General features: G+C 38.7%; 1 protein-coding gene across 3 annotated transcripts; it reads right to left on the bottom strand.

Annotated features, from left to right (window-relative positions):
- Positions 1-571: 571 nt before the first annotated feature.
- On the bottom strand, positions 572-27,868 carry Tpgs2 (tubulin polyglutamylase complex subunit 2). 3 transcript variants are annotated; one of them, XM_013014943.1, is made up of 9 exons: positions 27,517-27,868; positions 16,576-16,655; positions 11,960-12,047; positions 9,884-10,012; positions 6,323-6,436; positions 4,609-4,769; positions 3,422-3,575; positions 1,865-1,938; positions 572-1,122 (listed from the first exon to the last, which is right to left on the bottom strand). In XM_013014943.1, exons 1-9 carry the CDS (start codon positions 27,596-27,598, stop codon positions 1,108-1,110), a joined length of 897 nt encoding a protein of 298 aa, XP_012870397.1. In that variant the 5' UTR covers positions 27,599-27,868; the 3' UTR covers positions 572-1,107. The 3 variants fall into 3 exon arrangements, with proteins under 3 accessions (XP_012870397.1, XP_012870399.1, XP_012870398.1); XM_013014945.1 differs by lacking the exon at positions 27,517-27,868 and adding an exon at positions 27,143-27,241; XM_013014944.1 differs by lacking the exon at positions 27,517-27,868 and having other exon boundaries at positions 16,572-16,656.
- Between the last annotated feature and the right edge of the window lie 91 nt (positions 27,869-27,959).

Genomic DNA, 27,959 nt, shown 5'->3' with positions numbered 1-27,959 from the left:
AAAAATACTTTCATTATTATTTTGGTAGATCTAAACTCAGAGCCTTCAGTTTGCTTTCCTGGCTGCCACACTTAACACTTGAGCCTGACCACAAGGCCCAGATTTTTGCTGGTTATTTTGGAGATGGGAATCTCAATAACTTTTCTTCTGATGCTGGCTTTGAACTGTGATCTTCTGAATTTCAGGCACCCAACCAGCCAGTATTTCAGGTGTGAACTACCAGTGCTTACTTTCTATCTTGAAATTCTTAATTTTATCCTTGAACTTACATTGCCAGAGAAGTCTGAGGATACCAAAAACACACGTGAACAGAGTAGATGTGTCTATGTGTGTGTCCAACATTCCTTATTGCCCCATTCACATACACACTTCATGATGCCATGTGAGCACTTGGTTCCAGATGACCCACATACTGCAGAGTTCTGAGACAAAGTAAGTCCAAGTACGAGTATAAGTGAATGTGTGGGGGTACTGAGAGTCCCAAGAAGCCATGCTTTCCATTTGAACCAAACTTATTCCAAACAGAAAGAGGCAATGACAGAAATACACATGAACAAAGAACCCTACTATAGCCTTTCTTATGCATGTTTGTGCTTTGTATTAGACAATCACTTTTGTTGAAATGGATGAAAGAAAAGAAAAATATAGGGTTTCACATCTTTTTTTCTCCTAGACTTTACTCATAATTAAAGTCAAGTCTGGATAAAATGGTTAAGTTGGAACTGTACAGTATAAAAATGAATGATAAAGTACATATTGACTCATAAGTTTTATTTTTTCCTTAGAACAGCACTAAATAGCAAATAGAAAAGTTACAAGAGATTATGGAACAAAGGAGAAACACATGTTAGTATTTTAAAGGTAGTTTTTTCTTGATTTTTGAACAAGAAAACCATGTCTTCTTTTTGTTCTGGCTTACTTGGAGCATATTGTTATGTGCTCTGAGGCAGGTTTCAAGCGTAAGTCCCTTCCTTCAACAGCCTTTAGAAGACCCCTACTGATCCCCTCTGGTTTGAAGGGTACTGTTGTTCTCCAGGTTTTTCTGATGCTTCATTTGTGGAATCTAGAACTGGACCCAAACTGAAGTCATCCATGGACTTGGTGATACTAGTGGAAAGGCATCTGTTGCAATGAAAGACAGGGTGATTTCCCAATTCCCAGCTCATCTTGACTTGTCTTAAAGAAGCAGTCATATGCTATATGCTACATTGGTAAGGTTGGTTTTCCCTTTGGTTGTTGGCCATTTGTAAATATTGAAGTGTAAGAATCAAATTAACCTAAAAGGGCTAAAATACTTTTTTAAATGGGGAAATCTGACATAGATTTATGCCACCCACACACATTTAAAAATGACAAGGCTAGCTGGGTGCTGGTGGCTCATGCCTGAAAGCCTAGCTACTCAGGAGGCTGAGATCTGAAGATCTTGGTTCAAAGCTAGCCTGGCAGGAAAGTCCATGAGACTCTTATCTCCAATAAACCACCAGAAAACTGGAAGTGGCGCTGTGACTTAAATGGTAGAGCACTCGCCTTGAGCTGAAGAGCTGAGGGACAGCTCCCAGGCCCAGAGTTCAAGCCCCATGACTGACAAAAAAAAAAAAAAAAAGACTGAATTATAAATGGTTAGTTTTGAAACTACAAATTAAGAAGTGATCCTGGTTTTCAGCATTTTCCATTAGAAGCAAACCAGCATGGTTGACATGTCATCCTATTTATTTTAAAGCAACCGAACAAATCTGTTAAAATGAAACTCAAAACATACTTTTGAACACCAATATTGCAAGTCTTTGTACTATTAAAAAAGTGGGGAGAGGTAGGGAAGCAGCCAGCAAGAATTTGCCATGGTCCTCGAAAGCTAATGCCTCACCTTGGTTTTCCTTAGAGATCGTGAAGTGGTACATGTAGGAAGAACTGAAGTCATTCTTTCATGAGCCTCTATCACTATAGTTAAGAATCAAAATTTTTTTTAAAATTTCACAAGTATTCAAAGGGTCACAGCAAAAGTACAGGTGAAGAATTATGGAGACTTTTAGTAGATTATGGAAGAGAGAAGAGCTCTGCACTGATTAACAGGGAAACGCAGTGCAAAGGAAGGAAGATTAGACAAACTGGTTGAGAGACCCAAATGACACTGGAATGTGTCATTTATTGCCCTGCCCTTCAGAACTCTGACCTCTGGGATTTCAGTTCAAAATACATCCATTCAAGGATCTTAGGATTGGAGAAGTGACTCTGCCCCTGGTTGGAGCTGCAGAATGAGGATCTAGATAGTCCTAATTAAAACCTGAGCAATTTTCTCTACAGAAACCCCATTAGAAGTAGTAGGTAAATTCAGATTTATCATGTGTCTAATGTTAGATATATGTGGGCTGGCAGGAATGTAGGACCTATGTGCCTATGGGAAAATGATTTCTAAATATCAGGAAACTTACAAAGGACTGGGGAACCCTCACCTTGTTCTAAGTTAGGGGACTGCCTGTTTTAAAGAAGGCCGTGGATCAGACAGGGTGGGGCTAGACAACTCAGAGGTATATAAACAGGCAGAACAGGTAGAAAGTTTTGTAAGCAGTGACTGGCTTCATCAAAACCTCTTCATGAAGAGTTCTGCAGAGTAAAATAAAAGCATAGCAGAAGCATTTTTGGCAAAATGTGTGAATATCACAACACAAAACTGATCAGGAAACCAACCTTTTATAAGAAACTAAACAAAAGCTGAGTGCCAGTGGCTCACAGCTGTAATCCTAGGTATTCAGAAGGCTGAGATCTGACCATCACAGTTTGAAGCCAAGAAAATTCTGAGACTTATCTCCAATTAACAACAACAACAACAACAAAAAACTGGAAGTAGAGCTGTGGCTCAAGTGGTAGAGCTCTAGCCTTGAGCAGAAGAGCTCAGGGAGAACTCCCAGGCCCTGAGTTCAAGCCCCAGTACTGGCTGAAAAAAACTACTAAAAATAAGTAAAATGAGGTGATGATGGGGAAGGATTAATAATCTGAGGAGCAGTAGCATGAAAATATTCTAAAGTATTCGAATGTTGTGTTGTCCCCAAGAACTTTCTAGAACAGAATGCAATCCAATACACAATCTACTAGCCACATGACTACTTGAAATGTGGCTAATTCAAGTGAAGATATGAATTTTTCATGTAAGTTTAGATAGTCACTTGTGACTAGGGACTTACTCAGTATGTCCTTCCAATTCCTGACTGAATGTCATTGGGAGTAAAAGGCTAGGACTCTGTCAGGAAGATGCCTATATTTACATGTAAGAATCTAAGGTTGGGGCTACCGATGACACCATCTGTACATGGAAATCACTGCTGTGGGGCTAGTGCAAGAGTTAAGGGCAGGTGTGTTCATTTTCGGATGGAATTTCCTGAGGAAGATTTAGAGGTAGAAGTTGCTGAGGGTCCTTTCTGGCCACCTGAAGGCTGCACAGGTCCTTTCTTCTTTGGGATTAAGGCCTTGTCCTTGCTCATAAACACTTTGCTGGGATCCAACTTGTTCACAAAGGAGTCGGTGTCTTCTGTGAGCAGATCTGTGTTGTATGTGATAGGTTTATACATGCTGAACCATTGCTGTAAGGCAGAATTGAGAAACAGAGTCACTAACGAAGAAATGTCATTTTTTGTATTCTGTAATGGAGCGAAGGGTACAGAGGTAGGAAAGAAAAGGAGAAGACAATATAAGCTGAGCAACAACCAGTATATTATATACAAATATTAAAAGTCTGAAAAACACAAAACCTCACTTCTGGCTCCAAACATTTCAGTTAAAAGATATTCAACTACTTGTATAAATTTTTTATGAAAATCTGTCTGCAAACTCTATTAGCTCTTAAAATTAAGAGAAAGTGATATCAGACTGCATTAACCCTTGATTAGATACATATTTTATGAGGCATCACTGCCTTTAAAATAAAGTATGAGAAGAACCCTTAGAATCTAGTGGGCCTACCAGGGGAAAGAGCATCCTGTCTTCAAAGTAGCTGGTTCCTATTAGGGTCATTTAGACAGTACCCTTCCTCCAGATGCTAATGTGGGTTTTTACTGAGGGAAGTTGCCAATGCTGGTATTCTTTTCCCTACTAACTTTCCAGGTTGCACTGAGGACAAAGGGTATCTACATATTGGCCTTTCTTGGATCACAGCTATCTCACAAAACTGACCAGATAGAAGATGTCATGTGACATTTGAGGAAAATGAAGCCTGTTTGATGAACACACAAAAAGGGTGCATTGGAATGGAGTCCTTATTTTCTTGCTAATTTAGTGTTGTAAGCCACTATGAAAGAGCCTAGAACAGCACACTCCAGTCAAAAGTTCTTCTGGCAATACCTGGTGTATGTCAGTCTGATTTCCTGGCATGTGTTTCAGATGGTGGTCAGCCTCAAATATCTATTAAACAGGCACCAAAAAATATGCACTTATGCTTTACATGCAAAGAGTTTCTTGGAAAGGTACACAAACTAGTAGCTATAGCTGCCCCTAGGGAAGGATACTGGGATATCAGAGGAATAATATAGGGAAGTTAGGGAATGGGCATTTTCTGAAACCCTTTTCTCCAAAGATTTTGATACATATTACATTTTGAGATGACAGGCTCTCTTTTACCTTGGCTTGTGGGCTAATGCCATAGCTGGTGAAGGCATACTGCCACTGTGGCAGGCCCAGGTGGGTGATGAGCAGGCGATAATATGCAGTAAAGGTATCTGTGAGAAAATGCCAGTATAATGCTCTGTCCAGGAACCAGATTTCAGTATCTCGTGCGAATCCTAAAGTAATACAGGAAATAAACACTTTAGCACTTTTTGTCTATTATAAAGTTAATAGGCACTCACAGTAAAAGAAAATCCTAAGTTTCTTTTTTCTGCCAACTTACAGTCCCATTTTCCAGTGGTTGCTTTTTGACAGTTTATTTTATAGTCTTACAAAGGATCTATCTGCTGTCCTCTGACTATCGGGAGGAACATTAAGACCCTAAACTCAAGCCCCTATTCTGTGAGTACTCGGCATTCCCCTCCCTCAGTAGGTATCTACTATGCTTGCAGCTTTTCCTATGGAAACTGAATGATTCAGACCTTTTCTGAGAAGTCTTTCAGGAATCCAAATTGCTTGAAAGATGTCTATAAAGAAGCCCAGTTCACTCTTGGGTATACTGCCTGATATGTTGTGGAATATCCTGGTTGAGCCAACGGGCTCTCAGACCAGCTCCTGCTTCACACCTGTTCAGACCTTCCATTCTGATCACTTCAAGCCTAACCCTGCTGATCTGCTATCTACATAGCTATAACATCTCCCTAAGGAGCCTCAATTACCCAGTCCTTTCCTTCTTCAAAACTGCTTTTATTACATTTCCATGTAAATCCTGCTAAAGAACCCTATTAGACTACCTGGTCTTCAGACTCAGCATGAGTCTAGTGTAATTACTTCATGCTTTAGGTGAAGTGTGTAGCTCACTGAATTATACTTACCATTCCCCCAGCTCAGTTATATTTTCAAAAGTACACAAGTTTTCTATGTGTGTGCATGGCTTTTACACATTTGTAGCTTTGCTTGGATGCTCATTTTACTCCTTCTTCCATATATAATTCCGACCACAGTACAAGGTTTAGCTGAAAGGCTATTTTGTTAAGATTCTTCCAACAGAAGATCTCTCCTTCCCTCAAGGGTAATCCTGAGGTCTGTACCTTCTTACACCATCAGAGCTACCTGATTAGGGTATGGCCTGGTCCACCTCCATAGTTCCATAGTCCCTAGACCTGAACTGCTTTTAGGGAGCCAGGTAGAAGTTGCTGCTGAAGAATACAAAGCCTTAGTAACTACCACATGACTCCCCTCTTTTCCTGACTTCCATTGGGAACAACCTAGAAACTCAGATTGTTTGAAGCTGTTGTTAACCTGCTTAGAGAACTACAGAAGATAACATGTTTTCTGTATGATTAGCTAATATATGAGCCTATGGAGTCTTTAAAAGGACTATTGCTCATAGTAAAGACTATTATCTAATCCTATTGACTGTTTTACAGTTACATAAGATGGCTTAGAAATTAATTTAGTTGGAAGTGGTGCTATAGCTCAAGCAGTAGAGCGCTTACCTTGAGCTGAAGAGCTGAGGGACAGCGCCCAAGCCCAGAATTCAAGCCCCATGACCGACCAAAAAAAAAAAAAGAAATTAATCTAGTGAGGAATACTTAGAGAGGACCAAAAAGGATTTGTGGCTCCTACCTGATGGCTTCTCAGGAGGTCAGAAAGTTGTGTGCCTTTTGTGACAAGCTGACAAGCAAAATCAGGCAATGTTACACCCAAACTATAAAATGATCCTTACCTGGTTTCCCATTCTTGTAAACAAGGCAAACCTTCCCGTTCCCACTGCATGAATCCAGCTCAAATATCACACTGCGAGAGTCAAAGTGAGGCTTTTCTGGTTGGTCTTCATTGGCTGCAACCCAGAAGTTAATGGTAATGTTAAAACAAACTCAAACACAGATCTATATACCCCTGACTAGAAAAACACAGTGAGGAGGATTATTTCATATTTTTGCTGGTACTGGGCTTAAACTCAGAGCCTCACATTTTTACTCATAGCTGGACCTATACTACTTGACCCACATTTCCAGTTCTGGCTTTTTGTTGGTTAACTAATGATAAGAGTCTCTTGGATTTATCTGCCCAGGTTGGCTCCAAACCTCAACTTTCAGATCTCAACCTACTACATAGCTAGGATTATAGGTGTGAGCCAATGGCACAGACTTCAGTCATATTTCTCAAGTATTATATTGGAAATACTCCATACTCTAAATGCCCTGGATTTAGGATGGATTAGGCCTATTTGTCTGTGTTTCTCCTTCACCAACAGACAATGTCAGGAAATCTGGGAAGCTTGCATAAAGTAAACTACTTTGGACTGGAACTACATGAAGGCAGAGAAATCTGAATGGGGTGATATAGTCATACTTTTCCTTTTTGGGGACTGTTTTATAAAAATGGGCTATCATATATACTCACACACACATACACACATATGCATACACATGTTTTCTGCGTAATAGAAAGTCCCCTAAGTCTTGGAATGTAACTGATTCATTTTAGTGGTTGCTTGATAGTTGGCAGAAATGGCTTACTCTTAATTTACTCCCCTATTTCTTTATCAATATACACATTCACCTTATTAGTACTTTACTATGAGTGCTAAAATAAACTCTGCATATATCCTTATGTTCTGGTACTTTTAATATATGGGACAGATTTCCTAAAGTAGAATGCATGTTGCCAGACTGCTTTTTCATAAAAAGCTCCTCGTATTTGAAAGATATTTTTACGGGGTATAGAGTAAGGCTGACAATTATTTTCTTCGAGTAGTTGATCTCACTTTGAGTTATTACTCTTTGTCTTTGTAACTTGTCTTTTCCCTTCAGATGCTTCTAAGATTTTCTTTTTCCCTCACTTTGAGCAATTTCATTATGATATTTTTTGGTTTCTTCATTTTTTTCCTGGCCTGTTCATAGGTTTATTCAATATATATTAATGTACCCTAGGCAAAAGCAACTTCACTTTTTAAGCATCTTCCCTGGATTTCTCATTCAGAATGTTAACCTGATATTAGATCTTATTACTTCTGATGCTAAACTTAGGAATACGATTTTTAAATCTTAACCAGCTTTCTACTGTTCAGCAAGAAGATTGATCTGATTTACATATCTGCCATTATTACCAGAAGAGAAAGGTCTCCTGATCAGCTTAAGTATGTTGAAAAACATAATACACGTTTTGCTTTTTATATTAATCTATACCTTTTAAAGAATGACTATAATAACTGATCTGCCTTATTTTCTTCCATTTTTCTTTGGTGTAGGGTAGTTTAATGCAAAAGCTGTTGACACTAAAGTAATTATTTTGTCCACACAGAAACAACAGAGCAGGCAGGTTATGAAGGAGTAGAGCATCAAGCTTGTGCCTAAATGATGTAAGAACTTCCTAAACCTCACAAGACATTCCTTCACATTTGATATGAATTTCATATCATATTCTGCTTTTACACCCTGCTCATTCTGCATGTATTTTTCTTTATCAAGATTTATCGTAGACATTCTTAAAGACTTCCACTAATAGGCTAACACCAACTTCTGCAATGACTTTCTGATACCAATGAACTCCAAAGGGAATTCCCTTCTTACCTGGACTTTTCTGGATATATTCTTGACTTGTTATATAGCCTATGCTTCTCAGCCTGAAATTCTGTTATTCATTTTTAAATAAATCTAATCTCTCCAAGAACCATTCTATTTGTGTTAAGATAGATTGGCAAATGTTACCTTCCTTTGTTTTTTGATTATGTGGTTAAATCAATATGGCTTTCTTACTCTCGAAAATATAAGCCATTTTTTCCCTAACTAAATGGGGCACACAAAACTCTACAATGACCCCCAAAGTTATTTCCCCCTGGTGCATATACCTCAACTAAGTCTCTCCTCTCAAGAGTGGTCAGGACCTGTAGAAATGATAGGTAATCTTTCCTTTGATTACATTAAAAAGATCTGCAGTTTGTTGGTGGGAGTGTAAACTTGTTCAACCACTTTGGAAAACAGTATGGAGGTTCCTCAAAAGACTCCACATAGAGCTCCCCTATGACCCAGCAATCCTACTTTTGGGCATTTACCCAAACAATCACAAACAAGACTATACTAAAGCTACCAACACAACTGTGTTTATAACAGCATTATTTACCATAGCTAAGATTTGGAACCAACCCAGATGTTCCTCAGTAGATGAATGGATCAAGAAAATGTGGTATATATACACAATGGAATTCTATGCCTCCATCAGAAAGAATGATACCTCCTCATTTGTTAGGAAATGGAAAGACTTGCCAGGTCCAAAGAAACAGGTCTCATGGTTTCCCTTATTTGCAATAACTAGTATATGTCTAGGAAAAACAGAAAGCTTGTACATATGACCATATAAGATGATGATAAGTGAAATGAACCTCAAGATAGGGACACAAGAGGTTTTATCTTTGTAGCTGTTGTTTTTAATGTACTTATAATGTACTATGTGATTATTTTTGTTTCTTCTGTATGTTCTTCCCCCATGGTATAACCCCTGTTTTCACTGTTATTTGATTCTGTTGCCCTCCATCTTGTATATACATTTTTCTAACTTGGGGAGGGGAAGGGAAATAACAAAATGCTGATACAGGATACAGGTTGACCTATTGTAACAATCAGGTGTACAAGTCACTATGTTGAAAACAAACTTTAGAACTTCTGGGTGGGGGGAGGGAGGAGTTCGGGTGGTGGGGAGGGAAGGGATGGTAGGGGAAAAACAAAGGAGGAGGTAACAATGCTCCATAGGAAATGTACTCATTACCTTACTCATGTAACTGTAACCCCTCTGTACAGTATTTTTACAATAAAATATATACAAAAAATTATAAATCAGACGCTAAAAAAAAAGATTTGCAGGCACTAGGAAGAAATTTTCTTGTTTTAAAAGTGCTGCTATACTGTGAAAGGGTCATTGGCTAATATCCAGAGGAAGCCTTTAAGTTGATGAGTGAACTCTGGACAAGAGCCAAGAAGAAAATAGTAATTTTAGCTCCATAATTTAGTTCTATACAAGAAACTGAAAACTCCTGACATTGAATTGTTGTGTGGTTTAATCTACATTTGTTCATTCACCAAATACACTATGTACCAGACACTGAACTGGGTATAGGAAACAAAATATGGATGCCAACCCTGACATTCCTTCAAGAAAATTTCCCTTATTGATATAGGCTTTAAAAAAAAATTTAGTTTCAGTGCTCTGAGAAGCTGCTATAAGCCTCTTCTGTGGTTCTGAAATAAGCTGGTTATATCTAACCCCCAAAAGAATTTCTGCTAGGTACCTTCCTGTGTATCATCCTCCAGGTCTGCCAGAGTTGGTGCATTAGGAAGTGAGTACATGGAAGAGTGGTTGAGCTGAGTCAGTTTGGAGATGCTGTTAATTGTCATGCTGCCCAAGGGAATGATGTGCTCTGTGGGAACATAAAAAGACTGATATAAAAGCTTAGTTACCATAGTCATCATGAAGATTTCTGCTTGAACCATATAAGCCCAGGGACTGTTTGGTCCATGACTGAGGAATCAGAGAGAGATAGAGGAGGATCACTCATTCCATGCCCCAATGCATAAGCCTTTCATGAGAACAAAAAGGAACTAGGGGCCAGAAGTGATGAATACTACCTATTTATCATGGTTCAGTCAAAAATAATTTTAAAAGGTACTCAGAACTATGAAGTCTGGATTTAGGAATGCTATTTGAAGAGTAAATGGCTTAAAATATTTTTGCTTTTTCTTTCCATTGTTTTAGTCCACATTTTACATGGAGAATAACACTTTACAAATGAGTAACAGCTTTCATTTTACAGTGGGCCTTTTCTCTTCTTTTTATACACCTTCATGTTGGAAAATCTCTACCTCTAACTGGTCATTTTCTCTTACTATCTGGAGACAACCTGGCAGCCTTCTTGATCAATTCTACATTTGTGCTTTAAGTAAGGAACAGTAAGACTGCATATTTTCCTTTATGTTGGAATTATACAGAACCATTGTTAAATAGGATGATGGACACAGGGTGGCAAACAAAGTCTTAGAAATCTGATGTCTGAAAAAAACTATTATGTTTGAAGGCAATGAAACAGCTGGTATATAGATCATGGAATCAAGGAGAAAAGACTGCTAAAGTTTATCTGAGGTTTCTTATGCCTTTTCTATCACTGATTTGAACTACACAGTAAAGAATGGGTATGGTAATAGGAATAAAGACCAAGACTGCAAACATTAAATTATATAACATATTTTTATAATCAACAGGGACTCATTCATGAAAATATTCATGAAACATCTCTGCAGCAGACTCCTGAAAGGAACGGCCTGATATGGAAAAAGGAGTGTCAGTCTAGTCTCTGTCCCTTGTCTGTTGCTCCAGATTCCAAAGTTGATGGCTATACTATAGAACAGGGTACTGATGCTAGTGACAGATAGTTTCTAGGCCATTAAAGGAAAAGATTTAACTACACACTAATGTCAGTTACAGAAGAGGTAGGAAGGCTTTGGGAATCGCACACACACACACAGGAACTCAGATATATAGGCAGGAAACAGAGGCATGAAGATGAGAAGTCATCAGCTCTGTAGGCCTGCTGTGCACCAGACGTCACTCTTTCTCAGGGATAGCAGTGGGGAAGTATTCAAGTTTCCAAAAGCCAAAGGAGATCTGCAGATGTCATTGGACTTGGAGGCAATAAGGGCTGACAGAGAAAAGTGCTGGTAAGTTTGTGCCATGAATAGGCTGAACCCCAGACAGGACAAGATTTCCTAGCTTATGAATATTTATAAGAGCATTTCATGTCTACATAGCACTCACAAATTGTAACATGTGCAAAGTTTAAGTTCCTATGCCTCCAATGCAAATATTTTGGGCTAGACACACTTAGCCAAGATGATAGCTTACAAACTAAGGAGGATGGTCACTTAGGCTAAGGTGATATAGAAAGAGAGGAAAGGTCCTGCTTTTCAGACCTGAAGTCTTCACAATAATGAGAATAAAGGAAGGAGTCTAGGGGATATATATTTCTTACCCAGAGAAGTTTGCTCCAAACAGTAGTACTCAAGGCTTTAAGTTTGAGTTGGTTGGGTTCTTTGTGTAGGAACTAATATTTTGCTCCATCTTATTCCAATAGGAGTCCTCTAATTTGAGCTTCCAGATGATAATACTCATCTAGTCACTGGAACAGGATGGTAAGAAGTAAAGCACTGATGGTATGTTAGGTTTGGGAGACAAACCTGGATGTGGCACCTGAGAAACACTAACAAAGCTGTCTAAATTCAAAGACTGAAAAGTTGAAAGGGCCCTCACAGAATTGTTCCATCCAAACTCTCCTCCAGGAAATATGTCTTCCACAGCAAGGAGGCCAACTCACCGTCTAGCTTCACATTCCACGTCATATGGAAGCCATTGGTCATTAGGTAAAAGTTTTTCACATCCTCAGGCATCACGCAGTTATTTTTCTAGAAGCACAAAGTAGCTGAATGTTAGGTCAGGGCTAGAAAAGAGAGTATAGGGCTATAGCCTTAAGGCACTGAGGACACTATTGCCAAGAGTCACCAATTTACTACTGACTTTTTTTTTGCCTCACTGGATAAGCAAACTAGATGTCTGTTTTGCTATGATATGCAATAGCTAGCTAGAGTAGGAGCCCAAAGGTAACAAGCTGAAGCAGCACCTGCTGAGAGGAGGTCCTAAGTGAAGTCTGACTACATAAGAGCACAACAGTCATTGCCATCATTTAATACTTTCAGAAACAAATTATTGGCTAAAACAGTTATTCATTAGAGCCGAGACTGCATATCCAGAGCACTTAATATAATAAATCTATTCTAGTTTGGATAGTTCTTAGTGAAAAAAATTATAGTAAGACATACATAGATGTTTCATATATATAAACAAATCATATGAACTGTTGATGCAGAGAAACAAGTCTAAATTTGAACTAATTCATGCCTTGGCATGAACCTAACCAGTTCTAGTCAACTCAAATTGCTGGAGCACACAAAAGGATGAGTTTCCTAGTTTCATTTCAGAAGCCATTGACAGTGACTTCTAGAAGTGGTTATAGAGGCAAAGGAGCAACTATTAGTAAGTGTCCAAACTTTTAGGTTATTTGACCCACCTAAGATGTGATATTGACAACTGTGTCAGTCAAGTATGCTTTAGGTAACACTGTCAAGTCAGGTCTAGGTGTTCTGTGTGTAGGAAACTCTTATAAAGCAAGGAAAGAGTAAACTTCTGAATTCTACCATTAGCTGGTTGGCCTTGAGTATGTTATTTAAACTCTGAATCTAGGTTCCAGAATTAACATAAGACTGAATCTACAAAACACTACATAGAGATGGGAGGGTGTAAACCTGACGGAAAGTGAGAGGACTAGGAAAGTACTGTGATGTGCAGCCACAGCACCTTCAAGAACTGCACATGAGTTTTGTGGGGGTTTTTAATCAGTGATTTTAAAGCAGTGTGTCTGGATTATTAAATACCCTATAGTTGTCATATTAGTAAATCAAGTTTTTAATAGAACATGCATTCTGAGCAGTTTCTATATTTTTTCCTTGTTGCCAGTTTCACAGAAATGAAATTAAAAGACCATTTCAAGTGTACCATGTGATTTTGTTGTTGTTGTTGTTTCCTTTGTATGTTCTTTTCCCTATGGTATATCCCCTGTTGTCACTGTACTTGATTTTGGGACCCTGCATCTTGTATATACATTTGTCTAATCTGGGGAGGGGAAGGAGAATAAGAAAACCCTGAAACAAGGACACAGGATGACTCATTACAACAAGGATACCCACAGGACAGTATACTGGAAATGAACTTTACAACTTTGGGCGGGGGGTGGGGGTGAGGTGGGGTAAGGAGTAGTGTGGGAGGTGGGGGAGGGTAGGAATAGTGGGATAACACAAGGGAATGGGTAACAATGATTGACAAGTAATGTACTCATTGCCTTACTCTTGTAACTGTAACCCCTCTGTATAGCATCTTTACAATAAAATTTTAAGAAGAAATGAAATTTAAGGCATTCTCAGGCCACTTAACAGTCTTCTGACAAGATTCTTCATCCTTCTTTAGTGTCAAAAGGCCAGCTACTGAAGGTTTTAATTACTAGTGCCATCTAGTGGTGAAGACCAGGAAACTAGTCTTTTTGTCTCGTAAATTACATGGTATTGTTCATCTTGAAATTAAGCTAGAAAATTCTAGTACTAGGGATTATTTTTTGGTATTTATTTATTTGAAGAAAAAAATCATGGGATTTCATAATAGTATTAAAGTGCACAATTCATAAACATAGGAAAAATTTGGAGAAATCAATACTTTTTCAAGTACTAAGATAAATTTTCAAGTCAAATTCATGAAAAATAGCAAGTTATTGTCTTAGTATAAATGATGGGCCTTGGCTCTGCAGCTGCTTTACTACACATCTTTCAGGTCGAGACACCCAGGTGATACAGTGCTTCATTTCCTTCCCCCCGCCACATTTAGCTCTTTCAGGATACCATTTCTAGGTTCTCTGGGCTCCTGAGTAGCTAGAATTACAGGTGTAAGCCACCAGCACCTGGCTGAGGTAGTTCTTAAACAGTGAACTGAAGCCAAAAGAACAAAGGAATGTCCCCAGCCATATTGTCTTTTCTTCTTCCTTTTTTCTTTTTACAGATAGGGTCTCCCTCAGACTCCAAGGGCCAGCCTTGGTCTATGGATCTTCCTATCTATCTTCCCTAGGTAGCTGAGATGATAAGTATGAGCCACTGCTCCAGGTCTCAGCCACATCTTTCAGTGTTATTTCTAATAATGTTAACAAAACAAACCTACAAAAATAATAGGAAAAGGATCAGCTTATAAGAGTTCAACACTGAAAAATGAATCTATTTTTTTTTTTAGAGAATGGGTAAACTCAGGACCTCCTGCCTGAACTGTGGATCTTCCTGTTTTCACACAGATGGAATGACAAGCATGTATCCCTGAGCTTTTTATTGACTGAAATGGTGTCCCATGAACTTTTTGCTGGGCTAGTTTTGAACCATAATCCTCCAGATTTTAACCTCTGGAATAGTTAGAATTATAGGCATGAGCTACCTCACTGGGTAATGTGTCTGTTTAATATTAGTACCGTACTGTTTGATTACTATAGCTTTGTGATTTACTTTGAAATCTCACTGTGTGACATCTCTAGTTTTCTTCTTTTTTTGTCAGGATTTCTTTGGCTGTTCAGAGTCATTTATAGTTTCATATAAGTGTTGGGATTGTTTCTTCTATTTCTGTGAAAGTAACGTGGTAATTTTGATGGGGATGAAGTGGAATCTATAAACCAGTGCTCTGGATAATATGGACATTTCAGTAAGGTGAAAATAAGCTGGGCACAGACAAATACCTTGTTATCTCTCTTATATGTGGAATCTACAAAAGTCCAACTCATAGATGTAGAATAAAATGGTGGGTAACAGAGGTTGAGGGTAGAAGGGTATGGATGGGAGAAAGAGAGAAGTTGGTCAATGGTTTAAGAGGTACTAGTGTTCTACCTACTGCAAAGTATGGTGACCACAATGAACAATATGTACTCTATTTTAAAATAGCTAAGCGGATTTTAAATGTTCTCACCACACATAATAAGGTTTGAGGTGATAGATATGATAATTAGTATGATTGAGCATTCTACAATGTATGTATTGAAATATCACAGGAACCCCATAATTATTTCTTGATTAAAATTTAAAAAAAAAAACAAAAATAAGCTTAACATGAACTGAAATACAGAGGGACTGAGAGAAGCCATGAGAAAAGTAGATGTGCTTATGAGCTGAAGTCCTGGGAAAAAACCCTCAACTTCCACTTACTGAGTTGCTACTGGCTTGAGCCAAAGAGAAGAATCATGCTGGTAGAACTGAGCACATGCCCATAAGCTGCCTGACTATTGGGCAAGACTCCCACAGCACTGTCTTCTGTTAGACAGAAGCATGTAGTGTAGATAAGCCATGCGTTTAGAGGCAGGGCATTCAGAGTTCAAACTCAGGCTCTGTGCCCCTGGGTAACTGTATGACACAGACAGATTCTTAACCACTTCAAGCCTGACTTTATCTATAAAATAAAGATACCAATATGCACCCTGAAAGGTTATTATTCACTTGCAGGAAATAGCATGTATGTTTGAAGCCACTTATTAAATGACAAGGTAATTTCTTAGCTGCCACCCCTAGTCAAATACATCTGCCACTCTACCAAGTGATTTTTTTAAAGCAGAAAACTGACTTTCCCAGTTCCCTACTTAATTCATTGGCTGCCTTTTGCTCCCAAGATAAAGAGCAGTCTGCTAATCTATGAAGCCCTACGTGTCTTAGGGCTCATTGATCTCTCTCTTGCTCCCTTCTCTTGTGTTCCTTCGTTATGTTCTTGGAATAATGTAATCCTTCCATGTTGAAACCTTCACACAGATACCATCTGCCTGCTTAACAACTTCTCAAAGTTTCTCTGGATGTTTTTCCCTTTACGTCTCTTTACTTAATCCAGTTTGTATTTATGCTTATAAAAATCTATATTGGCCTTATACAGCAAGATCAGCAGGTAAGAACAGTGCCTTATTAAAAATTACTATTTAAAAAATCCCCAAGGCTCAATAGCAAGCATAGTACTTGGATCATTTTAGGAGCTTAAAAGTTATACTGACCAAATGATCAGAGAAAAATTAGGTTCTAGCTATGGATCTGGTTAAGTTACCTGTAACACTTAGACATATGTTGATTATTTATATAGATCAAGTTCTTTTCTATTCTCTGTTGGACTTTTAGTTTTGTCATATACAACTTCAAATATCCACTGTATCCATAGGATTAGCAGAAGTCACAGGAGATACTTCATGCTGAGAAAATGACATGGAAGGCAGGTGTGCCCAGATACAGAAATATATTTCCTGATCTGATCTTTCCTTCTCAGGGGGCATTTAAGCTGATTTCTCTTTGTTGGGAGAAAAGTATTCCACATTGCAGCACTTACTTGTTCCCATGAAGAAATCATATGACGTTCAGCAGGTGCTTTTTCTATGATTGTAACCTCTGTCACACCTGGGGAAGATTCTGAAGGCAGAAAAAAGACTCTGTTGCAATAGGCATATCATCACATATTTCTTTACTACTAGTTGGCTAACTGCTGATGAAAACTGTAGAACTGTCTGGTATCTCTGATTAGCAAGATATCCCCTGTGATGAAAGCTACAAACTAGATGAATGTCTCTTGAAGACAGTTCCATAGCTTAGAATGATATAGTATACTTGAAAAACATTACGAAAATATTCTATACTCTACATATATCTTCTTTTAATTTTTTTTTTTTGTGATGGTCCTGGGGCTTGAATTCAGGTCCTAGGTGGTGTCCCTGTGCTTTTCTACTTGAGAGACACAGCTCCATTCTGGCTTTTTTGGTAGTTAATTGGAGATAAGAGTTTCACAGACTTTCCTGCCTGTGCTAGCTTTAAAATACAATCCTCAGATTTCAGCCTCTTTACTACTAAGATTATAGGTGTGAGCCACTACCACTTGGCTTCTACATATATCTTATATATCTTTGTGGCAAGCTAAGTATATATACATATGATATGGTTAAAAAGAAATAAAGACTAGTCATTCATTAACTTTTATGAGACATATAATCTGCTTGCTAGCTTTCTAAATAAAACTAATCTTGAACATAATATGCTATTCTATGAGATCCAGGATTTAGAAGCTAGGCTATCATGAAAACTAGATTTATCTGGAAATATATTAAAAATAAATTCACACTTCTACATTCTTAAAACAGGAAAAGGTCTTCAAATAATCTGGACATTTTCTCCTTGCGGAGCTGTGCTTTACCCCCCAACTCTGAAGTAAAAAAGAAGCCTCACCAAAGAACAGAGATTTTAATACAGCCTTGCACATTCTCCATTTGTTCACACTCAACAATTCTGAAGTTCCTAGTCTAAGAACTAAAATCTGGAAGGAAAGCTATTGTGACTTGAATTTTGTCCTTGTTCCCAAAGGGTATGGTGAAGACTTCAATATCAATACCCAGTATTTCAAAATCATAACTTTTATTTGGAAATGTAATTAGTGTAGATGAGTTTATGCTGGAGGACACATCCCTAGCCCATTATGTCTGGTTTCCTTGTAGAAGGAATATCATGTGAAGAGACAGATATACAGATGGAAAAAAAATACAGCTATGTGCAGATCAAAGATGGGAGTGATGCATGTAGAAGACAAAGAAGAGGAAGAGGAGCAGGAAGAGCTACAGCCAAACACTATGGGAAAATTACCAGGGGAAAAAAAGGATCTAAAGGCAGGATCAGAATCCATCCCTTAGATGTGTCAGAATAAGTAAACCCTGATAGCTGTGATTTCAGACTTTAGGCCTCAGAACTGTCAAAGACTAATTTCTGCTACTCTTAGCCACTTAGGATGTGGTATTTTGTACAGTAGCCTTAGCAAACTAACTCAAAGTTCATCTACCTTATCTTTTCATGATACTGCATAATTATTCCTACCACTGTAAGTTTTAATCAATCTACAAAAATCTCTTCCTCCTCTGATCCATCCTTAGCACACTACAACAGTATCTTTCCTTTCTAATCTTACTCAGTTCTCATTTTGTCTAGAAGACAGGTGCCTTGTATTTGTTAAATTTTATCTTCTTCCCTAGTACAAATTTTGTCTGCAGTAGTGTCACTTTTCTTACTACTTCTATCCTTCCAACCTCTCCTCAACCAAATCTGTACTCTTAATCAATTATGCTGGATCCCTTTCCTGATATATATACCCAAATGTGTCCATATTTTCTTTACCTACCCAAATTCTATTTATATCAAGTCCACAATGAAGTGCTACCTCCTCCACAAAATGATTTCAGATTACTCCAGCTCATAATAATCTGATTTTCCCAACACTTCCAGAGTTGGTACCAAATATACTATATTATATTCATATTATTAATCTCTCCCCCTCAGGTTTTTTCTTACTATGAAACCTAGACAATATAAGCATGAATTTAATGAAGTTGAGTTTTTAAATTTTCTAGGACAATGGTAGACTTCTAGTTTTATGTGGTTTTCTGATTATATAATTATGCCAATATTTTTTCTATGCATAATAAAATTCCCTCTACATTCTCAGAAAACTCAAATCTTGAGATGCAGAAAAATAGTTCAATGTATGGACTAAGAGTTCTGCACTCTGGCTATCTTAGTCTTTCTTAATGCAGTTATACTAACAGAGATGAATCTTCACTTTTCTTTGTACAGGATAATTACTTCCCTTGGTGCGGAAGCAGAAATGAAAGTTTTTGAAAAATAAAAAGTATTCATTTTTCCTGCTTTGGTTCAGTATTCTTTTTAAGACACAGAGCATAGTGCTAGAGCAAAATGACATTGTGAACTTCAAGCCATTAAACCTGAGTCTTTGCTATGTCCCTGATAGAGTAGAATGGAAGATGCTGCCTATCCCTACAGGTTGCATAGAGATTGATCCTGAATACATACATTCATGGAATTCTAGTGTCTACGGCTATAAAAATATATATACATATATATGTAAAATATTATATGTAATTATATAATATTATTCACTGTTTAAACTATGTGGTAGAGTTTGCTCCAAAGTTGGATACTATTCAGCACTTTCTTTCCCTGTATACCCACCCCATTTCTTTCCTTTGAAGCAAAGTTTCTCCTCTCCTTGAATTTGGACTTGATCTGTAACTGTCTTGATTAATGACAATCAAATATGATATGCTGTGCCTGTTAGGGAATCAAGGTTTTTCCTTTCTTGAGTCCTAAGCCATTATATAATAAATCCAGGCTACTTCACTGATGAGAGATACCATGCTGAAGAACACTAAGGATACCAGATATATGAGTACAGAAGCTGTCCACTAATTCTAAATCTAACTGCAAACAATTTGATTCTCTCAAAATTTTGAGAGATCCAAAATCAGAAGTAACCCAGCTAAATTCAGCCAGTCCACAGAACTGAGAAAGCTAGGAACTTGCTTTAAGCCACTATGCTTTGATGGTGGTAATAACCCAGCAATAGTTAACTGAAATATATGTTCTAGAAGGAACAATTTGAGTCAACCATCTCTCCAGTATTTAAGGAGGACTAGGTAAGTCCTCAGTTTGAGTGAGGACATATTGTTAGAAATTAAGAATTTAAGCAGAAGACATTATCTCCAGAAATTTATTGCTAGTTTAACAAGACAGACATGGAACAAAAGTGAAAAATCCAAAGTAATATTGAACTATGTTTTAAAATGAGTGATACTTCCCTAAGGACCAGGAGCTGAGGGCAGGAGGAGGTCAGTGAAAACTGAACAAGTGATAAGAAGACATTAGAAATGATACCCAACTGGTAAGGCCTTGAAAAATAATGTTGGACTTACTGCATGCTGGTTCAATGAATACCCACTTCTGCTCTTTCTAGAGAGTATTCATGTATTTCTGAAACAGAACAGCTAGAATACATCCCACCGATCCCATTAAAGCTAGATTCCCAGGTGAACAAATTTCCTAAAAGGAAGGTTTTGAAAGTATAAGCAGGTGAGGTAGTGGGCAAAAAAAGAGATGAAGTCTTCTCAGAGTAATTTCAGAGGTAGTTTGATCTCATGAGGTAAGGCACTGATGTAGTGAAAGCACAGAAAAAGTAATTTCCCAATTTCCCAACTTGTTTCTTACATTAGCTGCATGTACTTCTTAATAGCGCATTTTTTCCCTCAGTTAGGTTCTTACTATCTGTAATCTTCTTCCTCTGATTTTGTATGTACTAATGCCCAGTAATCTCTTTATTCCATAACTGAAGTGTATTTCTAGCCTTAATCTCGCTAGAATGTTTCCTGTGGCCTGCAACTAAAACGACGACAGAAATACATAGTTTGAGTTTGTTGCCTCAGAAAAGGTGACTGGTCAAGACATGAAAGGCAGGTTGGAGGATGTTGTTATTTACATGACTTAGGAATTATGACCACAGGGATTCTAGGAAAGTGCCAAGTAGTGACAGGGAAAAGTCAGAACCCCCTTTGATCAATTGCAGGTATGGAGCTTTAGCAAGAAATCCAGGTCAAGTGAGGATGTCAGGAAAATTATAAGTGGTCAGAGTTTAGTACCAATCAAGATATAGCAAATGTTAAACTTCTAAAACAGGAGAAAAAGGAAACAAAATCCACACTTAAAGGACTGCAGATCCACAGCACTGCATGACTTGGCTACAACTTGCAGCTTAGAGTACGCAGTACGCAGTACCTGCAGGCTGGCAAAAAGTGATGAGCTGCTGCTACAGACAGGGGTCTGTGCCTCCTCCACCCCCTGTACCACAACATCACATGAGGGAAACAAAACTGCAGGCTTGAAGGATATGGAAAAGGACACAAATGGAGGTACATCTGGCTCCAGAGAAGCAGTAAACAAAGGAACTTCATGCCAGCAGCCAGCTACCCCACAGAACAGCAGGGGGTGTTTGTGAGTGACCTATCCCCCAGCTCAATGCCAGAAAAGAAGGACTGCAATGGAACCATGTTCTAATCGCAAAAGCCAGCCTGTGGCCTAAGCTGGCAAGTGAGTAAACAGCTCCCTCCCTGGCCCCAGGTAAACAGTGAGAAAAGGCTGTGGAAGCCCCTCCACTTCCTGAAGACTGCCCACAGAGTTGGTGGATGAGAGTGCTGGTTTCTACATAGGCCCCATCACTCAAGCAGTGACAAGGGCTGTGGAACAAAGGGTTGAATGAAACCCATCCAAGCCAGTCTGGAGAGCTGATCAGATTGGAAGTGCAGATTTTCTTGAAGAGAAAACTTAGTAAGGGGAAAAACCCCTCAAACCCTCTACAAAGACAAAATACTGCTTCACTTTGGGATTTCTTTTCTTTTTTAAATCTTCTTTTAAATTTTTTTCTCTTTCTCCTTAAAGTATATAGTTTCTTCCGTGTATGGATATCACCATTTGGTTTGGGTTGTTTAAAGTTGGTTTCATAATTTTTAAAGGTTGAGACTTCAATTTTTCTTTTTCGGGGGTTGGGGGCAGGAGTGGAGTTGGTTCCTTGATTATACTTTGTGTCTTCTTTCTTTTTTATTCTTCTCCCTCTTTTTAAAAATTCTTTCTTTTCTTTGTTGATCTTTCTGGCAAACTATTCCTCCTCATCCTATCTTACCTTAGAACCCTACTATTATCTATTTACACCAAGCCCTCACATCCATCACAACTGATCTCTATACCAGCACCAAGTAAATTCCATTCTCAATCTCACTACCCACCTTACACCCTATCTCTTGCTTTATTCCTCCTACCTCAAAGAATTCTAACCCCAATGTTACCATAAAAACCCAATCTTATGAAGATATAGCAAGACTGCACATGTAGGTAAAGCAAACTACTACCCCACTGTATGTAAGCGTTTAACAGATCTAGACTGGGCTATTAGAGCTGACATATACCCCACATTAATAAAGGGACATGCCTTACGAACGTATGGACTACCTTTTCAACAGAGAGCACAGAGAACAGCCCACCAGAAAGACTTCAGGTATCCCAAAGTCATTAACAAAAAGGTCTTCAAGTGGGTAAAGCACATCACAGAAATACAAGGAATATAAGAAATCAGGGAAATATAATACCCCAGAAAACAACCATACAACAAAGGAAGAGAAAGATAGTGAACTAGTGGAAACCTCTTTCATGGCGCAAAGAACGACTAATAAGAATGTTCAATGAAAAGATAGAAAACCTCTACAAGGAATTTCATGAATGGGATGAGGCTACTTAAAGAATAAAGAAAGACTTCATGAAGAACACAGAAAGCTAAATGAAGTCCAATAGAATGTAAAATAATCCAATGAAAATATAGCTACACTGTTAAAAAAGAACAAGAAGGAAAAGATAAACAAGTCTATCTAAGACTTGAAGAACAACTTCAGTAAAGAAATAGAAATCCTGAAGAACGATTAAACCAAACTAGAAAGCTCCCACAGCAGAACAGATAGCATGGAAGACATTGTTTCTAGGCTTGAAGAATAATAGAGAGGGAAGAAATAAACATACAAAAAAGTCCAGAAGGCAGGAAAGTAGTATGAAAAGAACTTCAGGACTCAATTAAAAGATTAAATTTGTGGCTAAGTACTGAGGAAAGAGAAGAGTGGTCAGCTGAAGTTATAGGAAATATAGTTAACAGAATACCAGAAACCTCCCCAAATCTTGAAAAGGAGAAGAATACCAGAAAACTCCCCAAATCTTGAAAAGGAGAAGAATACCAGAAAACTCCCCAAATCTTTAACAGGAGAAGCCCAACTAGATACAACTAGATACAATAGGCTTTTAGAACACCCAACAGACCAAATCAGAAAAGAAGCTGTTGGAGAACAGCTGCCAGCTGAGAATACTATACCCAGCAAGGTTTTCATTTATACATGAAGGACAAAAACTATGACAAAAACTAAAACAATTTATTACTACCTAGCCAGCACACCAGAAAGTACTCAAAAACATGCTGCGTACAGAAGATCAACATGAACATGAGAGAGACAGAGAAAACAGAGATCCTACCGGATGAACAAATAAACACAGGAAGAACAGAAGAGACACAACATCACAGTTGGAGGTAAAAAAATACAATCTAGCACATACTTCTCAATTCGAACAATCAAACATATAGATTGGATAGTTGGATCAAAAGGCAAGATCCAACCATCTGTTTTCTATAAAATACACTGAACACATGCCATCTTTCTGGGAGTCTGAAACTCTCATAGATAGGGCCAACTGTTTTGCCATTGTGATCAGAGTCTTAAGCTAACTTCCTCAGGGAGAAATAATTGATACATTTCACTGATTAAGAAAGGAATATATCCTATGGTACCAATCACAGTTAGACAAACTTTAGTACGTATGTGTATTCCCTAGATTATACCTGATGTCTTTTCTTGTTGATCAGTGTTAGAAATTATCCCTAGGAGTACTACTTTCTCAGTGTATTATTGTGCACAAGGAACCCTAGGGAATTAAGTCTATCTTATTTGCTAACTTGTAAGGCAAACTGATCCAACTAGTTCACCTTAGGTATGCTTTTGGAAACAACAAATAGGCTTTTGAGCCAGATTTAAGTCTTTTTCTAATTAGCAGATGATCTACAACCAATTATATTTGTTGTAACATATTTCTCCACTCTCATCTTTTATAATTGTGTATACACCATACGGTGTTTCTTTTTTATGTATATCATTTGCTCTATTTAAAGGATTTGGAGGAATTAGTTTTCTATTGCTGAATAAACATCACAAATTAGCAGTTCTGTAGCTTGAACTGGTGCAATATGACTGGGTTTTCTGCTTAGGCTGAAATCATTGATCTATCCTTACACCAGCTATACTGGCTTATCAGGTGTCAGCTGTACTTTCATCTGGAGTTTGGAGTTGCAAGCTCATTCCTGTTTTGACAGAATTCCTTGTGGTTGCATACCTGAAGGATTCATTTCCTTCTTTGCTGTTGGTAGGGGCTACATTCAGTTTGTATTCCTTGCCATGTAGTCCTACCTATTTTTTTCATGCTTCAAGTCTCTGACTTCCCTTCCTATTAACACTCTGTTTTATAGGGCTCCTCTGATTAGGTTCACCAGATAATCTATTTGTCACTTAATATATCAAAGGTGTGATATTTTGTCAGCTTCACATTCCAATGGTTTAGAGCAGGAATTCTTTTATTTTAAAAATAACTATTCACATACCACAAGATGATTTACATATCATAAAATCTGCCATTTCAAAATTTATTAGAGATGTACACCTTACTCCTAAGAGAAACCTCATACCTATTAGCAGTTACTAGACTCACTCCTCTCCTATCAGCCTCTAACCAGTAATCTACTTTTAGGTCCTACAAATTTGCCTATTCTGGATATCTCATATGAATAGAATTATACATATAGACATAACTGTTTTGCAATCATTTTTTTCTCCAAACACTCACCAATAATACACTTCTTTTTATGTGATATGTACATATCACATTTTGTATATTCATTCATTAGCTGATGGACTGGGTTGTTTCTACTGACTTATCAATAATGATAAAATATTAGTGTACAAGTGTTTTGTGTGTAAACACATTTATATTTGCCTTAGAAAGATAACTAGAAATGAAATTGCTTAGACTGTGTGCTTAGATTTTTGAGGAAGGAAGATGGGCACCAGTTGTTCACCCTTGTAATCCTAGCTACTCAGGAGGCTCAGCCCTGAGGATTGCAGTTCAAAGCCAGCTTGGACTGTAAAGTCTATGAGACTCTTCTCTCCACTAAACTACCAAAAAGCCTCAAGTGATAGAGCACTAGCCTTGAGCAAAAGAAGTTCAGGGATAAAGCCCAGGACTGACTTCAAATCCCAGGACTGGAAAACAAACAAAATAACTTTTGAGGAAGGGTCAAATTCTTCGTTTCCCTGCTATTTTATATTCCCAACAGTAGCTACAATTTCACATCTTAGTCATTTAGACTTAGACATTTACTATGTCTATTTTCTTAAATATGGCCAGGCTAATAGGTGTGCATTTCAATATTAATTTAGGGATTGGATTAATTTGTCAATTTCTGCAAAAGAGACAGGTGAGGTTTGACAGTAATTATAGACTCTAGATGTGCAGAACAATTTGGGGAGAATTATTTTAATACTAACTCTTCTAATCCGTAAACATGGAATGGATTCTCATTTGTTTTGGTGTTTTTTAATGTTTTTTTTTATTAAAGGTTCAAACGTGGTATTTGATACTTTTGCTCATTGGCTGGCAGTAGGTTGGAAGCATGCCTCCAACCTCTCCTTTAATGTTTTCAAGTCTTTTGTTGCTTTCAGTGCACAAGTCATGTAACTAATTTCTATTTTATCCCTTTAGATAACAATAGTAAATATAACTGTTTTCTTAATTTTATTTTTACTTTTCATAGACTTTTTCTTTTAACAAAAGTACATCATCTGCAAATAAAGACACCCTTGCTTCTTCCTTTATAATTTGGATATCTACTTCATTTTCCTTTCTAACTGCCTTGGCTGGAACTTCTAGTACAATGTTGACTAGGAATAGTAAGAGTGGATTTTTAACAATAAATGTATTTTCTGCCATCTATAGATAGTTGTACAAAGTTTCAATTCAACATGTCATTTCATGTGTAGGATGTCTTAACCAGTGTCCTTCCATCATTCTCCCCCATCAAGAGTGGATTCTTATTATACAAGGATAAAATATTATAGGGCTAAGATTGTTGGTGTTGACACCTGGGAAACTGTCAGTTAAAGTTCCCATTATTCTCTGGCCAAACTGCTAGAGCAAACAAAATGTTTTATAATGACTATGTGCTTTTCTTTGGGGAATCTGGAACTTGGTATATGATAAGTAAAGGGTGTCAACAGGAGTGACTGCTAATAAAAGATTTGGACATCTAGGCTCAGATAAGCTTCCCTAGTGAAAACATGTCATAACATTCTGCAGGAGGAATTAAGCATGTCCCAAGTGGTTGCACTGGGAATTTCTGAAAGTTTGTGCTTGAATTTCTTGACTTCTTCATGTTCTGTTCCTTTACTGGTTTTGCTGTAAACAATCACAGCCAAAAGTATGACTACCCACTCAGTTCTGTAAGCCTAGCAAATCATAAAACTTGGTGTGGTCTTCTAGACCTCTGGCATGTTTTAATTTTGTTTCTCATATGAAGAGAAAAATGTCCAGTCTCTCAACATGATGTCAACCATGATATTTTCACAGATGTCCTTTATGAGGATGAACTAGTTCTATTTCTATTCGTTTAAGTTTTTCTTTTTCATAGTTAACATTATGAAAGGGTGTTGGATTATGTCAAGTGGATTTTCTGCATCTATTGAGATGATTATGTGGATTGTTTATTCTATTAAAGTTATGTTACATTAATTTTCAATATGAAACTACACATTCCTAGGATAAATCATACTTGTTAGTGAACTTCTATTACAGAGAGACAAATTTAAATCACAGTAACATGAATAACTTCAAATAGTGCTAAGGGCTACTCTCATGAAAAAGAAAAAGGAAGCCATAAAAAGGAAAGGGTGTTGGAAACTTCACTTGGGAATTGTTTTTCTGAGGTAATGCTCATTTGATCAGGTATCCAAATGATGTAAGGGACATTCAGAGGAAAATAATTTCGAATGGAAGCCCAAGGGAACTGCAGAAGTCTTGAAGCAAGAACAAGCTACATGTGTTTTAGGGTTATGGCCTTAATAGCAAGATGGCCACCGTGGCGAAAACAGAAAGAAGAGAACAGCTCAAACATGGACTTGTGGGTCATGGTAGAGAAATGTGCATTTTATTATAATGCCAATGAGAAGGTTTGGGTAGCCATTCTTCTCTCCGGTTCTAGCTAGCTACATCTCTGGGACGTGTTTCTTAACTTCCCAGGAAGGCCGGTTCCTCTCTGACCTCTTTTTTCAGGCTGCTAGATTATTAGTGTCTCTCCACCCCCGGCCCCGGCCCCTACATAACTTGTCTTTTTCTCTCTTTCATCTTCGCGTCCAGTACAGTGGTATAACATCCCTCACTCGATGGAGGGTGGAAGACAAACTCGAGGTCCTGGGCAGTGCGAGCTTGGATCTTTTGGGGATCGCTGCAGGTAGTCCCGGGAAGGCAGGCTGCATCAGTTCCCAGCTCATTCTCCCGCCCCGGGGTGTCAAGGTCACTGCCTTGACTGCGGACACCGCTTTGCCCAGCATCCGCGTGTCCTTTCGGGCCCAGGAGGGCAGGGTGGGCGAGGGGAACCCCTCCCGGCTCGGCCTCGGAACACGCTCGCAGGCAAACCCCCTCCCCGCCCGGCACGCACCCGGCTCCCCTGCCTTCCCCATTCAACCACGAATTCACCGCGTCCCGGTCGCCTCGGCCCTCCCTCCTCCGTCCCAGGCACGCCGCCGCCACTCACCCAGAATACGGGTGACCCCCAGGGTTAGCTTCTCCAGGTGTGGCTTGCTGTTGTTCAGCAGCGGAGGCGACGCGTCCTCCATGGCTCGAGTCCCAGTTCCGCGCGCGGCCGGGAGAGCCAGGAGGACCCGTGAGGAAAGCCGGCGGGGAGGGGGAGACTGGAGGGCCCGACCCCGCCTCAGCGTCCCGGATCGTCGGGCTCAAGGCATGCTGGGAGTTGTAGTTCTTCACGCCTGAGAGCTGGACGGGTTGGGGATGGGGGCCCTCGGCTGGCCCGGCAGCAGCAGTTCGGTGGGGCACTGGTTCCCACGCTCCGGGTCTCTACTCCACACCACACCTCCCGGCGGGGCCTTCCGCCGGACTCTCTCTCCTCGCCGCGGCCGGACGCGTAAGCGAGGGCGGGTCTCTGCGCCACACGTCCAATTGGGACCGATCCTGAAGTCA

Source organism: Dipodomys ordii, unplaced genomic scaffold, assembly GCF_000151885.1.
Source record: "Dipodomys ordii isolate 6190 unplaced genomic scaffold, Dord_2.0 Scaffold25, whole genome shotgun sequence".
NCBI classification, from domain to species: domain Eukaryota; kingdom Metazoa; phylum Chordata; class Mammalia; order Rodentia; family Heteromyidae; genus Dipodomys; species Dipodomys ordii.
The sequence above is the reverse complement of the archived record's forward strand: the minus strand, read 5'-3'. Positions and strand labels throughout refer to the sequence as shown.